Source organism: Gopherus evgoodei, chromosome 2 (genome assembly GCF_007399415.2).
Source record: "Gopherus evgoodei ecotype Sinaloan lineage chromosome 2, rGopEvg1_v1.p, whole genome shotgun sequence".
Lineage (NCBI taxonomy): Eukaryota > Metazoa > Chordata > Testudines > Testudinidae > Gopherus > Gopherus evgoodei.
This window is the reverse complement of record NC_044323.1, coordinates 170,335,740-170,349,492: the sequence shown is the minus strand read 5'-3', so window position 1 is coordinate 170,349,492 and position 13,753 is coordinate 170,335,740. Positions and strand designations below refer to the sequence as shown.

The 13,753-nt window shown below is 39.5% G+C and overlaps 1 protein-coding gene across 8 annotated transcripts in view; it reads left to right on the top strand.

Moving 5' to 3' along the window:
- The window catches only part of RNF152 (ring finger protein 152), a 110,185-nt gene that overhangs the window by 57,304 nt on the left and 39,128 nt on the right, over positions 1-13,753 (top strand). For 6 of the 8 annotated variants that reach the window (XM_030552241.1, XM_030552238.1, XM_030552239.1 and 3 more), the window contains one exon: positions 900-8,463. The exons of 1 other annotated variant lie outside the window; for it this stretch is intronic. In XM_030552241.1, coding sequence (XP_030408101.1) covers positions 1,069-1,677 — 609 coding nt within the window. In that variant the 5' untranslated portion in view covers positions 900-1,068 and the 3' untranslated portion in view covers positions 1,678-8,463. Of the gene's footprint in view, positions 1-899; positions 8,464-13,753 lie in introns of those variants that run through there. One more of the 8 variants, XR_003999024.1, reaches the window with a different exon arrangement.

Genomic DNA, 13,753 nt, shown 5'->3' with positions numbered 1-13,753 from the left:
ATGATTCTCCTCTGGTTCATTCCCTGGTGTGCTGGCTTCAGGTTGTATGCAAAATGGGGCTCTCGCTGTGTTGGCTTACAATGCGTAATCTACCGAGGGGGAGATACATCTCTTTGTCTGGCAAAAACCTGTTTGCCTACCCAGCTTGGGACACAGTCTCTAAAACATATTTTCAGTACATACACACACAACTCCTTAAATATCATCTGTAAGTACATCTCACAGTGATTATGAGTATCAATATGACATAAGCTTTTATTAGAAACCTCACTTGACCCTTTATTGGTAAGTGCTGTTAAAGCAAAGTGTTAGGTGTAGTGAGTTTCTCAGGCCTGTCAAGAGTTACTCTAACAGAACAATGTTCCCTTTGTCAGTTGGCATTGAGGGTTTTTAGGGTCACACCAGTGTAGTTAGTTGTTTGCTTATTCATGCATATGTTTTACTGGCATAACTTAGGTGCCTAGAAAAACTTATTATTTTTAAGCATTTGCATTACTTATCTCATGTACAGACTTAGTAATGGATGGAAATAGCTAAAAATCCTTAAGGGTTTAAAGGCTTAATTGGAAATTATTAAGGTTCAGAAATATTTGGGAAATTCTAAAAATGTGTTAAGTGAAAAATGGGCTAAGGGCCAGGGTTTCAGACTCTAGCCTCCATTTTTATGGGCATAACTGCCATTGCAAAATTGTGTTGGTGGTTACATGTAGCTACAGAAATGGAAGCCTAGTAAAGACTGACCTGAAAATTTGGCTCTAAAAAAGGACACTAGTTATTAATCATTTTAAGAAGTGCAGATTCTATTCTCCTGCATTTTAAAATCCTGGTTTTTTTTCTCTCTGCATTTTGTTTGGTCTTCCCAATTAACCTGGTTCATTTGAATTTTCTGTTTTGCTCAGATACCAAAAGATTAAAGTCAGATGCTTGTCTACAAACTTCCTAACCTCTGTCCTTCACTGATGAGATAAAAGGAAGTCGTGGAAAGAGAGGAACTACACCAGGCTTCAGATTTTGGACTATACGGCAAGACTCTGTAAGATACTCGGTGTTTTCTCCATTAGGGCTACAATGGAGACACTGTCCCAGGACTCTCTGCTGGAATGTCAAATTTGTTTCAATTATTACAGCCCCCGACGGAGGCCCAAGTTGCTGGACTGTAAGCATACCTGTTGTTCTGTTTGCCTTCAGCAGATGAGGACAAGCCAGAAGGACCTGAGATGTCCCTGGTGCCGAGGTATCACTAAACTGCCACCGGGATTTTCTGTATCCCAGCTGCCTGATGACCCAGAGGTGATTGCTGTGATTGCAATTCCCCATACTTCAGAGCACACCCCAGTCTTCATTAAACTTCCTAGCAATGGGTGCTACATGTTGCCCTTGCCCATCTCCAAGGAGAGAGCGCTGTTGCCAGGAGACATTGGCTGTCGCCTCCTGCCAGGTAGTCAGCAAAAGTCTGTCACTGTGACAATCCCAACCGAGCAGCAGCCCCTGCAAGGAGAGATCCCGCAGGAAGTCGGAGAGGAGGAGCAAGACAGGAGGGGTGTTGTGAAAAGCTCCACTTGGTCAGGTGTTTGCACTGTGATCTTGGTGGCGTGCGTCTTGGTCTTTCTCCTTGGTATTGTTCTCCACAATATGTCTTGCATTTCCAAGCGTTTCACTGTGATTTCCTGTGGCTGAAAAGGGTCTGCTCCCAGAATACTCTGATGGGATAATTATGGGGTTGGGAAGGTGGTGGTGATGACAGGCTCGAGTGAGATGATGCACTGCAACATTGACCAATTACTACAGAACGCTTAACACTGGACAGCTGTTTTACAGTCTAAAGGCAGTCCTAAAAGGCAAAATGTGAGACCTCTTAGCAGAGTACAGAGAAAATCATAATGAGCATCTGATGGTAACTGCACTGAGAGAGACTGCATGTGTCACCATCCTCACTGATCATATGGACTGTAACTTCTAATGATTTTTATCATGTTATGAGACTAAAGACATCTACTTAGCTGGTAATACTGTAAAAGTATATGATATGATCACTCTGTTTTTAAATGCAGTAGATTAAAATCAAAATGCTATATGTATAAGTAGAATTAAACATGAGAATCGGTGTAAGACTCAGTAAAGATAGTCCAATGCCAGTCCATACATATTTTTTTTAATGGGAGGTGAAAGGGAACTGTAAAAAAAATTCATTTAGTTAGTAAGGCTTTTTAAATATTTTAAATTGCACATTCATTAAAATAAGTTAGAAAGTTGCATAATAGTTTTTAAAAGGAAACATTTTACAAGCGATTTGTGTTTCATATCTGATGTGTGTTTTGTCATATACTTTCATTTTGTTTCCACCTATAGTGAAGTGTCCTTTCCAAGTATTTTGTTAAAGCAAGATCCAAGCAGAGGAGCAATAAAGTGAACAAATAGGGCTACCTAAAAGTGCAGCCAAAGCCCTGTCATGAAGTATGGCTTTGAAGTGTAAACACTGGACATGCTGTTTCACCTCTGGTCTGTCAGACAGGCTTCTCAAGGCTCTGGTCTCCCTGGGGATTAGTGAAGAGATGGGTCATAGAAGTGCTGGATGTGCTTCTGTCAATGACTAGATAGCAAATTGATTTTTAGAATATGGGACCAGCCTTTCCTCCATGTTCAGTCATAGTTGCAGCTGTGTCATTACTGACAGTAACTCCATGGATGCCTAGATGACAGAACAGAAATTGAGGTCTCATTGTGCCAAGCATTGTTCAAATATCTCATCTCAAAGGGTTCATGTTCTACATAGATAAGACAGACCAATGATGGGAAAGGGACTTGCCCAAGGTCAGGAGCAGGACTAGGAACAGAACCCAGGGCTCTTGAGTCTAAGACTAGTGCTTGATCCACTAGACCATGCTGCCTCTCCTAACCCCCTGGAGTCATACTGGTGTAAAACCTGTGTGAGATCATAATCAGGCCCTGTGCCTTCTTTCAATGATATAAAGCTTGCTACTCTTAGGGCCAAGTGTGAAACTTCCAAAAGGAAATGATATATTTTTTACTGCATGTTGACATTACAAAGCTCACATGACTGCAATTGATTGCTCATAAAGGCCCAGATTAGGCTACTTATGCTAACACCTCACTTAAGACAGTTCATCAGCTTTTGTGGGACTTCTTGCGGAGTAAGGTATTCAGCATGAGTAAGGGTATCAGAATCTGGCTGAAAGTCTGGATTTGTTTAATTTTTTTTTAAGGGTCAGAGTGGGACTTGTGGTAGAAAAAAACTATTGGTTTGCCTGATTTGTATTGCTAGTACGAAGAATGAACAATTACATAGCTGTAAGCACAGTGAACAATGACCTCTAATCTATTACTAATATGCTTTCTAATAGTTAATTTGAGATGATTCAACCCTATGTAATAACACTGGAGAACCTTGTTCCAACTGAGTTAGGCACATAAAAGAAGTCAGTAGTGTTGCACCAGTGCAACTGAGGAAAAATTGGTTCATTATGAACATCATTCTCATTCGAAAATAAAATACAGAGCACATAACTTCCTTAGTGCTAGATTCTCTCTTCTCTCTCTCTCCTCTGCTTTATGTCTGTTCTCTAAAAAATGGCATATATATGCCTGATTGTTAAATTATATATGTAAGGTTACGCGTGAAGATAAAACTCCTGGTGCACTGTGCCTGCTTTTATCTACTGTCATTTGTGAGGGCATAACAAAGAAAATACCCCAGAGGTGACACATTTGTTACCTCCTTTTATCCACTAAGAAAAGCACATGCAGAACCATATGCAATATGCAGAGAACCTGGTTTACAAACGCTTATTATAAACATTATGCACCTGGACATCAGTGAACGTGGGATGTAATAGGAAGGAATATTTATTCCAAACGCATGCGGTATTAAAATTGTTAATCTGTATCATCGTCTTGTAAGGAAAACTGTATTTACATCCATGTTATGTGTTAGCATGTATGGAGCTGTAGCCTGCTAATATTTCTGCCTTCATAAGACTCCATGCTAGAATACAGTTAGAGGACATACTGCTCTACTGCCTCGCCCCTTGTAATCATCTACCCTCACAGCACGTGAGGGGGTGTGTGGGCGTGAAATGCTACCAGATCAGAATGGCGGTGCTTGACACCGATTTTGCACTCACTGAGCACAAGTGTAAATGGCTAGACAAGATGCAGGACAGTGGAGTAGAAGGCCCTGTGAGTACAGTACTAATAATATTAACATTGGAATGAACATAAAATGCCTAACTGAAGCTCTTGACAAAGCAGGTTCTCTTGATCTTTTCAAATAATGTCTCTCATAAAAGGTGGTGGTTTTCCTTCCCCACACAGATGAGTGTAGTTGGAAGGATAAACCAGAAATTAGGTTAAAATGCTACACTGCATAACACATTTCATAACAGGCAAACATGGGGTTTAATCTGGTATTAATGATGTAGGCATCATCTGACTAGAACACCATACTGTATTACTTAACATAGTACATTGTTTGGTTAGTGTGAGTTTCTTGTACTATTCAGAGCCTGCTGAAATGCATGGCTGACCTAATTTCTGATTCTGATATTTGCCTGTTTTACAGTTTTTGTGTGAGTGCAATAAATAAAACCTCAAGATTTTTTGTGGGTTAATGCCTATTCAAAAATATAATTTTATGGGGGAAGTTTCTTCTTTGTTTTAGGCAGTGCAACTCGCATTGAAATTTTGCAACCTTCATATCATGTTAGATCACATAGCTTTATACTGATGAGTGTAGAAATGAGCTGTAGTATATTGCAATGTACAGTGTTAGACCATTTCTCAAGTAGGTTAATACTCAGGCTTTAAAATGCAGTGTGGTCTATTCCATTTTATAGTCCTCAGTCCAAAACCTGGCATTCAGAAAGGAGACAGCTATCTATGGCTATGACTTAGAAAAATGTGTTAGAGAAATTATTCCCAGGAAAAACATTTAAACTCACATAATATCCCAGTTCTGCACCAATTTCATGCCAAAATGATCAGCTCCTGGGTAGGTTCTTAATCTCTTTTGATCACTACTCAGTTCTTGAAAAAGGAAGACAAACTTTTATTTTTTTATGGCATAAGTACTAGTTGAGCAAACATAATTTATACTAAATCTTGCCTGAAGTTATTTATGCACCTGAATTTTTGGACAGCCTTTATGAAGGTGTATTATTTGATTGTTTACTGGAGAGTACAGCTTCTTTTATTTTAAAGGTCTCAGCTTCCATTTTTAGCTTGTGCTTTGCTGGGCGACAGAAATAGGGTTCACTTTGTGAAAGTTTGTTCAGTGAATTTTACAAATTCAAAATATGCAATTTTGGTATGTGCAATTTTTTTAGAAAATTGTGTATTAAGTGATTGATCATGCTTAGATGATATGGAAAGAAGCATAGTAGTTTTGTAAATAGGGAGCAATCGTGAGTCTAAAGTTTCATCTTTATTAATGAAGGTTGGTATGAATAAAATATTAGCAGGAATAGATGAATACATCAAGTGAATTATGGTTTCTCTAGTCCTTCACCTTAAAATCAACAGCACAGTGAGTAACTCAGTGGAATTATTCTGTATTTACACTAGTGTAACCAAAACTAACATTTGGCTGTGTTCCTCAAGACAAAGTTTTTAAGTATGGGCTGTGGCACGTTTTCAAAAGGGGTGTGTGAGTGTGTGTGTGTTGGGGAGTAGTAGTTTTGTTGTTGTTGTTAAATAGTTGATTTTTGAGTAGAAATTACATCTGATGACCACAGAGCTACAAAGATTTTCTTTTCTGCTTCAAGTGATTTTAAAATTTGTGAGTGAATTTATTCCTTACAAAAGTGAGATATTGCTGGCATTAGCCTGAGCATATATTGTGCAGGCAGGTATGTGTCGTCTCCCTACCTGCAACCCCCTCGCCCCAATCATTCCAGTGATCCTTAATCCAGATCAGCCAAACCCCATCCCCCGCTAGTGTTACAGGCATGAGGCTTTTCTTGAATGGAGATTATGCAAGTAACAAATCCACTGCAAAATAAGCAAACAGGGTGAGGATGAGACCAAACAATTTATTTTCACTTGTGACTGATACATGATTTGAATCTACTATAAGCCTACACTTTATCTGGATTTTTTTTGTGTGTGTTAATACCTATTGCACTAAGATAACATTGTGACCTGTTCATCAGTGATTGGCCAGAACCAAAAATCCCAGATCTAAACACATTTTTGTGAATTCAAGCTGTATTACAACACAATAAGTCATACAGGAGACATCCATATGTCTAGTAAATACATTTAGTGGAATGCTTGCTTCAAAATGTTTCCTCTTGCCAGCTGCCCAGGGTATGTGGTTTTAAATTTGGAGTTTTCTTTCTTTCTGGGGGGAATGCATGATGACAAATGAATCCAAACATCACCCAGGAGGCTATAAGAATTCATATACAGTTAAAGCAAAGACCTTTATGTTTGAGTATTTAGCAGGGCAAGATTCTACTGGAATGCTGGAATGGAATTACAGCATATGAATGACCTTTCCTTTCCTTTACACTGTCCTTATGCCTGACAGCTGGGATTGTTCTTCTTTCTTTCTCTCTGTCACGTTAACATTTTGCATGCCATTATTGACCCAAGTCAAACTACGCTGCTTGTTTCACGCTTCTCAAATTGAATGGCGTTGGCTGACATTTCTCAAACTGCCCTTAGCATCTTTAGCAAATGAGCACTTGTGTTGTCTAAGCAGTTGAAATTTAAAGCCTTATAAATGTCCAGGGAATGCATTTTTACAGCATTCAATTAATGCTTCAGTAAATATCTCTTTATTTTAGATCTAAACACTAGCTAAATTTTCACTAAGCAGTCTCCTAAACACCAGAAGCAGGGATTAGAGAGGATTCACGCACAAACACATATATATTAATATCACATTGAAGCCAATATGCATACTGGTAAAGTGAGGATTTACATGTGCTCATGGGAACATGAGAGGGAGGAAGGTTTTGAAAGCTGAGGGGAGCGCGTGTACACACACAGCGAGGCTCGGAAGATTATCTGTTACCTAGGATTGAGTGGATCATTAGTAACCAAGAATGGACGAATGCTGTATGGCTATACTGGGGGTGTTGTATACCCTGAGGCAGCTTCTTCATTGTGGAAGAGTCCACACCTCTGCCTCAATTCCTTGTGATAAGCTGCCTCTTATCCTGTGCCCTGGTTGTTGCCCCCTAAACTGCCCCTCTCCCTAAACACTGGAGTTCCTGGATCCTGTTGGGACTGCCCATCTTGTATCAATGCTGGAGTAGGTGCTGCATCCTGGCCTGGTGCTCAGGTGAGGAGCCATTGAACTGCTGCTTGCCTGGGGACTATACAGAGACTTCTGCCTGAAGTGGGATGAGAGGCCCTGAAATGAGCAGGGCTGGAAGGTTGGGTTTTGAGAGTTATTAAGGGTTTGTCAAATGATCGAGAGGAAAGGGTATTTGGGCTTGGATGGTGGCTCATGAAATTAGCGGGGAGCCGTTACTGTCATGAAGATGTCTTAAATTGTACTGATTGGGATGAAGAGTTGTGGAGGAGGGGCAAAATTGAATGGAGGGATGATTAGGCAGTGGCTTGGAACTAGTTATTTGTGATAAGTGGAGACATTTATCAGGCACATTTGAGCTGAATTAGATTAGTTATTTCTGATGCCTGGGAGTTGGATGGTTTGTCATATCGTAGCTCAAGAGTGGTTTGGCCAGGCAACTGTAATTTTGGTTAATTCAGATCTTAGACCCCTTTGAGTTTTGAGGCTGATTATTTTGGAAGTTAAGCTTTCTGCCTAATTAAGAAATTTGCAAAGTGCATGGGTTGTGAGAAGTCCTTAAATCCTGGGAATAGCATGAGTTACAAGCATGCTTCTATTGAAGGACAAATGTATGGAAAGCAGATGGTCATGTCCCATTGCAAAAATAAACTTGACTGACAAAATTGGCAAGAAAAGTCCAGAACAGCTCCATAAAGCTCTTTAGACATTCCATGTCAATGTCACGGTCATGCCTGTTTGATTTAAGAAGTTGTTTAGTTGAAGACAAAGGCAGTATTGCTGTACTTCACATTTGTATGTAAGAAAAAATGTAGGGTTATGTAAGAGAGCTGGGTTTTTCTGTTTTGTTTTTCAAGTTGATGTAAATAAGGCAATTGAGAAAGTCGAGTAGTTACTTGCCCAAGAGTATTTACCTGCCTATTTTAAGAATTATAAAGCGTATCTTATGTTATTGCATCAGTCTTGAAAATTTCCATCATCTATTCCCAATTGCATGCACTGAATGGTTCTGAATTTCTGTGGTGGGACCCATTAAAGAGGGATTTGAGTCTCGATTACTGTCTGAGAGCTTGTCCAACTTGTCAGGTTGCTTGACTTCAGATTCAAATTTCACTTCTCCGTTCCAAATCTAAGGCTATGGCTACATTTGGAATTTCAAAGCGCTGCCCCGGCAGCGCTTTGAAGTGTGAGTGTAGTCAGAGCGGCAGCGCTGGGAGAGAGCTCTCCCAGCGCTGCATGTAAACCACATCCCTTACGGGTGTAGCGTGCAGCACTGGGAGCGCGGCTCCCAGCGCTGCTGCCCTGATTACACTGACGCTTTACAGCGCTGTATCTTGCAGCGCTCGGGGGGTGTTTTTTCGCACCCTAATTGCAGTGCTGTAAAGCATGAGTGTAGCCAAGGCTTAAGTTGTATGTAGTCCCTAAAGAATTGGAAATTGATTGTCCTATTACTACGAATAACTAGATTCTGTTTATTTCATATCTCTCAGCTCATGGGTCAGTTTTCAGTAACATACAAATGTTGTAGCTAGTCTTTTTACCTCTGTTGATGGAATAAATGTAATAATTTTTTTGGTGAAGTTTGTGGTTCCACTCCAGAGAAAAATTATATGGAATTTAAGAAAGTGAAGCTGATGGGTCGATGTTGGTTCTCTTTTAAAATCAACTTGTCCCATAGTAGAAAGGCTCTGCTTTCTGCTATGCGAAAGGAATGCCCCGTTCTCAAAGGATCTGAGCCAATCTACTGGCTGAACTGCTTATGTATAGTTTCACGTTTAAATAATTTGGTGAATTATAATGCTTTTCAAATTCTAAAATTTGCGTAAGAAATATATTTCTTTAAACAGTTGGGCTCTGAGTCAGGAAGACATCCCTATTTGAGAAAGCTCTTATGCATTGAGTTAAATGCACTTAGGCACATGCTTAAATTCAGTACATGCTTTAGTGCTTTCCTGTATAGGGATGGATTTAAGCATGGGCTTAGGTGCTTCTTGAATCATGCTCAGTCTTTTGAATCATTTTCAAAAGCATATGAAAAGTAGCTTTGCCTTGAAGAAATTTTATTTTGCAGTTTAAAAGTAGGATTAACAGGGAGATGCTTTTGTGACTGTAAATCCAATAGTACAAGTGTTTTCGAGTAGAACTGGTTGGAAATTTTCTAGTGGGACATTTTTCTACAGGAAAATGCTGATTTGTCAAAATTAAACCATTTTGCAGGAACCTGTCTATTGGTTTCCGTCCAGCTTGCCTGCTTCATGGGCTGCCACAAAACCAGGACTCTGATAGCCTGGGGACCCCTGGTTTTTAGGCTTCCCCAGCTTCTTAATAGCCTGGGCAGCTTAGGGAACCTCACCAATTTTGTTCTGAGTAAGTCTAAATAGAATTTTTATTTATTTATTTTTTTAAACTAAAATCTCAGACTCCCCTGGATTCCATGGAAAACTTAGAAATCTTGAGTTTTTGTTCTGATGCAGAACAGAATTTTTCAGGGCTTTGGAGCTGTGCTCCAGCTCTGCTCCAGCTCCAGGCAAAAACCTGCAGCTCTACTGCTCCAGAGCTGCTCCATGCTCCAGCTCTGGGCTCCGCTCAAAGCCCATGAATTTTTAAAAATGATTTTTTGGGGTTTTACCATCAAATGGGAATTCTGGGTTCCAACCAGCACTATTTTCAAACATTTGAATATAGAAGCTTGTACTAACATACCTAAAGATTTTTTAATTTCCTCCAAGTTCTGTCTTTAATTGCCCACTATACACATACTGTAGAGTGTTCAACTCACAAAAAAATCTTAGTGACAAAAATAACAAAGCCATGGAGATTCTAATGACTTTTTTTCCTGCTGAGGTGACCTAAGGCACTTACCAAACCAATAGGTTGATCTAGCTGAGTCTCCGCTTAATTCGGATAGTTGCTAAACTAGTCAGATACACTGAAACTGCAAGTTTTTTGTTTTTTCCCATCTGGGTTAGACAAGACAAGACAGGCCTGCTGCATATCTGGATTTAGCAGGGAGATAAGGGCTGTAAAATGTGACTACTAGTGAGTGTAATATTGTGGTATACAAATTATTGCAACATTTAGTGTCTTTGGTCAGTCATCCAGGCAGGTCAAGTATCTTGTGGAATGCTGCCAAGATTAACAGATAATTCAAAAACAAAACAAAACAAAACAACCAGATACTGTCTGTGTTTGTTGCTAGTGATGTTTGATCCATCTGGCTTTTTTCGGTTTGGGTCTTTCTGCTTGTCTGTTTCACAACAGAAACAGCACGCACAAGAAATATTCATCCTCATTACATGAATGCAGTCTCCTTTCTCCTGTTCTGACCTGTATTTAAGCCCTGGATTTCTTTGTAAATTTGCCTCACTAATGATAAATTACCCATAAATAAGTCAAGTATCAGAGGGGTAGCCGTGTTAGTCTGGATCTGTAAAAGCAGCAAAGAATCCTGTGGCACCTTATAGACTAACAGACGTTTTGGAGCATGAGCTTTCGTGGGTGAATACCCACTTCGTTGGATGCATGTAGTGGAAATTTCCAGGGGCAGGTATATATATGCAAGCAAGAAGCAGGCAAGAGATAACGAGGTTAGTTCAATCAGGGAGGATGAGGTCCTCTTCTAGCAGCTGAGGTGTGAAAACCAAGGGTGTCAAATTTGCAGATGAACTTCAGCTCAGGATTAAGCAAAGACTGTGAATGGCTAGCCAACTACAAAACCAGTTTCTCCTCCCTTCGTTTTTACACCTCAGCTGCTAGAAGAGGGCCTCATCCTCCCTGATTGAACTAACCTAGTTATCTCTAGCCTGCTTCTTGCTTGCATATATATACCTGCGCCTGGAAATTTCCACTATGTGCATCCGAGGAAGTGGGTATTCACCCACGAAAGCTCATGCTCGAAAACATCTGTTAGTCTATAAGGTGCCACAGGACTCTTTGCTGCTTTTCCATAAATAAGTGCCACACCTTTATGCTGCAGCATTCTGAATGATGATAAAGCTAAACAGTGGAAGCAGTGTACAACAGAACAAGGAACCTCACCAACACTTAAAAAGTTGTATCTTTTTTTATGAGTCTATTTCCATCATCAGTCCCATCATCTATTTTAAGTGAATAAATTGCAGTATTTCACCCTTAAAATTACCCTGATTTTTCTAAAAACAAATGAAAAGAAAACAAGATATTTTCATGTTTGATTTTTCAAAAATAAGATAGTACAGGAGCTGTAATTTGAAAATGAACTGAATTTTTTTAAAGCTAGTGCCTCAGTGGTGAAGGTATTGTAATTAATTTAATTTTTTTTGGGGGGAAACAAATAGAAATTCATGATTTGGATTTTCAGTCCTGACTAGCTTCAGATGTATGTGTGTGCTTCTGTTTGCAATACATCATAAATACTGTAACAGCTGGAAACTGTGACACAAAATCTTAATAAAATCTCACATGTTGCGAATTAAATTTAAAATGCTTATTGAAAGGTAGGAAAGTTTTTATGGCACAGGACAATTTAACTTTTATTGACTTCTAGCCTTTGTAGTGATCTATGTGGTGTTAGTCCTGAGTCTCACCTGTGTCTCAGCAATCAGGCCTTTTGCTTCATTAAGCCATTTGATGGGCTCAGCTAATGAGAATTTACATGCTATGTAATATATGTAAAGGTAGCTATAATTTTATAAATCTGCAATGACTAGTCATCTATCAATAAAGATCAGCCAGGTTTAAATTGGTTAAACCTTTGCTTTAGTTTAGTGACCTGGATTTTGCCTGAGGAAAAGACATTTTATATAAATGACTTTATACTTGGACACTCAGGAAAGTGAACTAAGCTAACTGAATTAAGGCCATTTAAATTCCAAATGAGTGTGTCCACACAGCGATTTAATGCAATTTATCCAATCCATTTTAAATTCACACCCAGAGTTAATTTGGATTAATTTTCCTGAGTGTGCCTGTGTAGATAAACCTTAATTCACTTTTACAGGATTTGGCCCAATTGGACCAAGCAGGATTTAGCCCACTGTTATACTAACATGCTGAAATGAAGCATGAACTTTCTTACTACAATTTTTCCTCCTCTCTAGAATCAATCAATCTGTAAGGACATACTATAGGTTTTATCATAGCTGGAACAGTCAAATAACATCCTTGCAGTCTTATGCTTTGTTGCCTAGTGGTTACCATAAAAATTATTCCAGGGAAGTAGTTAAGAGAAATCTGAGAACCTTGCCATAAGCTTCTTCTTCTAGGTTTTCAAGTAGTTAGACCTATTCCAAGAAATGAGGGACCACTTTCCTTTATATCAGTGACTCTCAAACTTTTGTCCTGGTGACTCCTTTCACATAGCAAGCCTCTGAGTGTGATACCCCCTTATAGATTAAAAACACTTTTTATATATTTAACACCATTATAAATGCTGGAGGCAAAGCGGGGTTTGGGGTGGAGGCTGACAGCTCGCAACCCCCACGTAATAACCTCACAGCCCCCTGAGGGGTCCCGACCCCCTGTCTGAGAACCCCTGCTTTATACATCTTCATGCAGTATGGAAAAAGTAGCCCAGAAATAGACTGAATACCTGTCAAATGCTGCTGCTTTTGCTGAGCAGTCTTAGGTTATTGTGCTGCTTACATAATGTTTTGCTGTGGCTTCTAACACCCCCTCCTTTTTTTTTCTTGGTTTAAATTATTTTCTTCTTTAATGTCCAACAAGAAAAAGAGATACAAAAAAGAGTAAAGCTGTTCTTAATTCAGGTCACGTTTGCACCATCTGCTCTATGGCTATTTAAATGTTGTCACAGGAAAGCAGTGGTTGCCCCTGTTTTTCATCTAAATGAGTGCAAGCAGGGTTCCTGTTGCAGAAACTAAACCTGACTATGCAGAGGGTGCCTGTGTGCGTGTGTGTTAAGCCCTGGAAGTAAAGTGATGAGATCTGCAGATGTGGAGCACTTGCTGGAAAACTCAAAGGGAGCAGCTGTGGAATCCAGTCAGGTGACTCTTCTACATATAAAAGCTGACATTTCCAAGGGACAATCAAAACAGAAGCCAGTAGTCTACCATGATGTATGGGAAGTACATTGAAAAGAGTAATAATGGAATCAATGCACACAGACATGTTCTCTAGGGAAGTCAATTGTCAGCATTCCAATATTAGTCCAGATTACTTGCAATTGATTTCAGATCAGATTGCTTCAGCTACTCTGTTTCTAATAGCTCCAGCCTCCAGGAGTGTTTCAAGCAAACTGTAAACTAAGCAGTTTCAGAAATCCAGTAGTCCTGACTGGACTTCCTTTGCATTTTGAACGAACCTTATTAGCAAAGGTTGCTATATTGGCAAATTCCACAGGAAGGAGTGACGATACTTGTCTTGATCAGTACAGACAAGTTTCAGGAGCTGTTAACAAAACACAACAATCCAGCATCATCATGACAGCTGAAGCACCTCTCAATGCCAGTACAAAGACTTAAAAGTCTTTAGACTAGC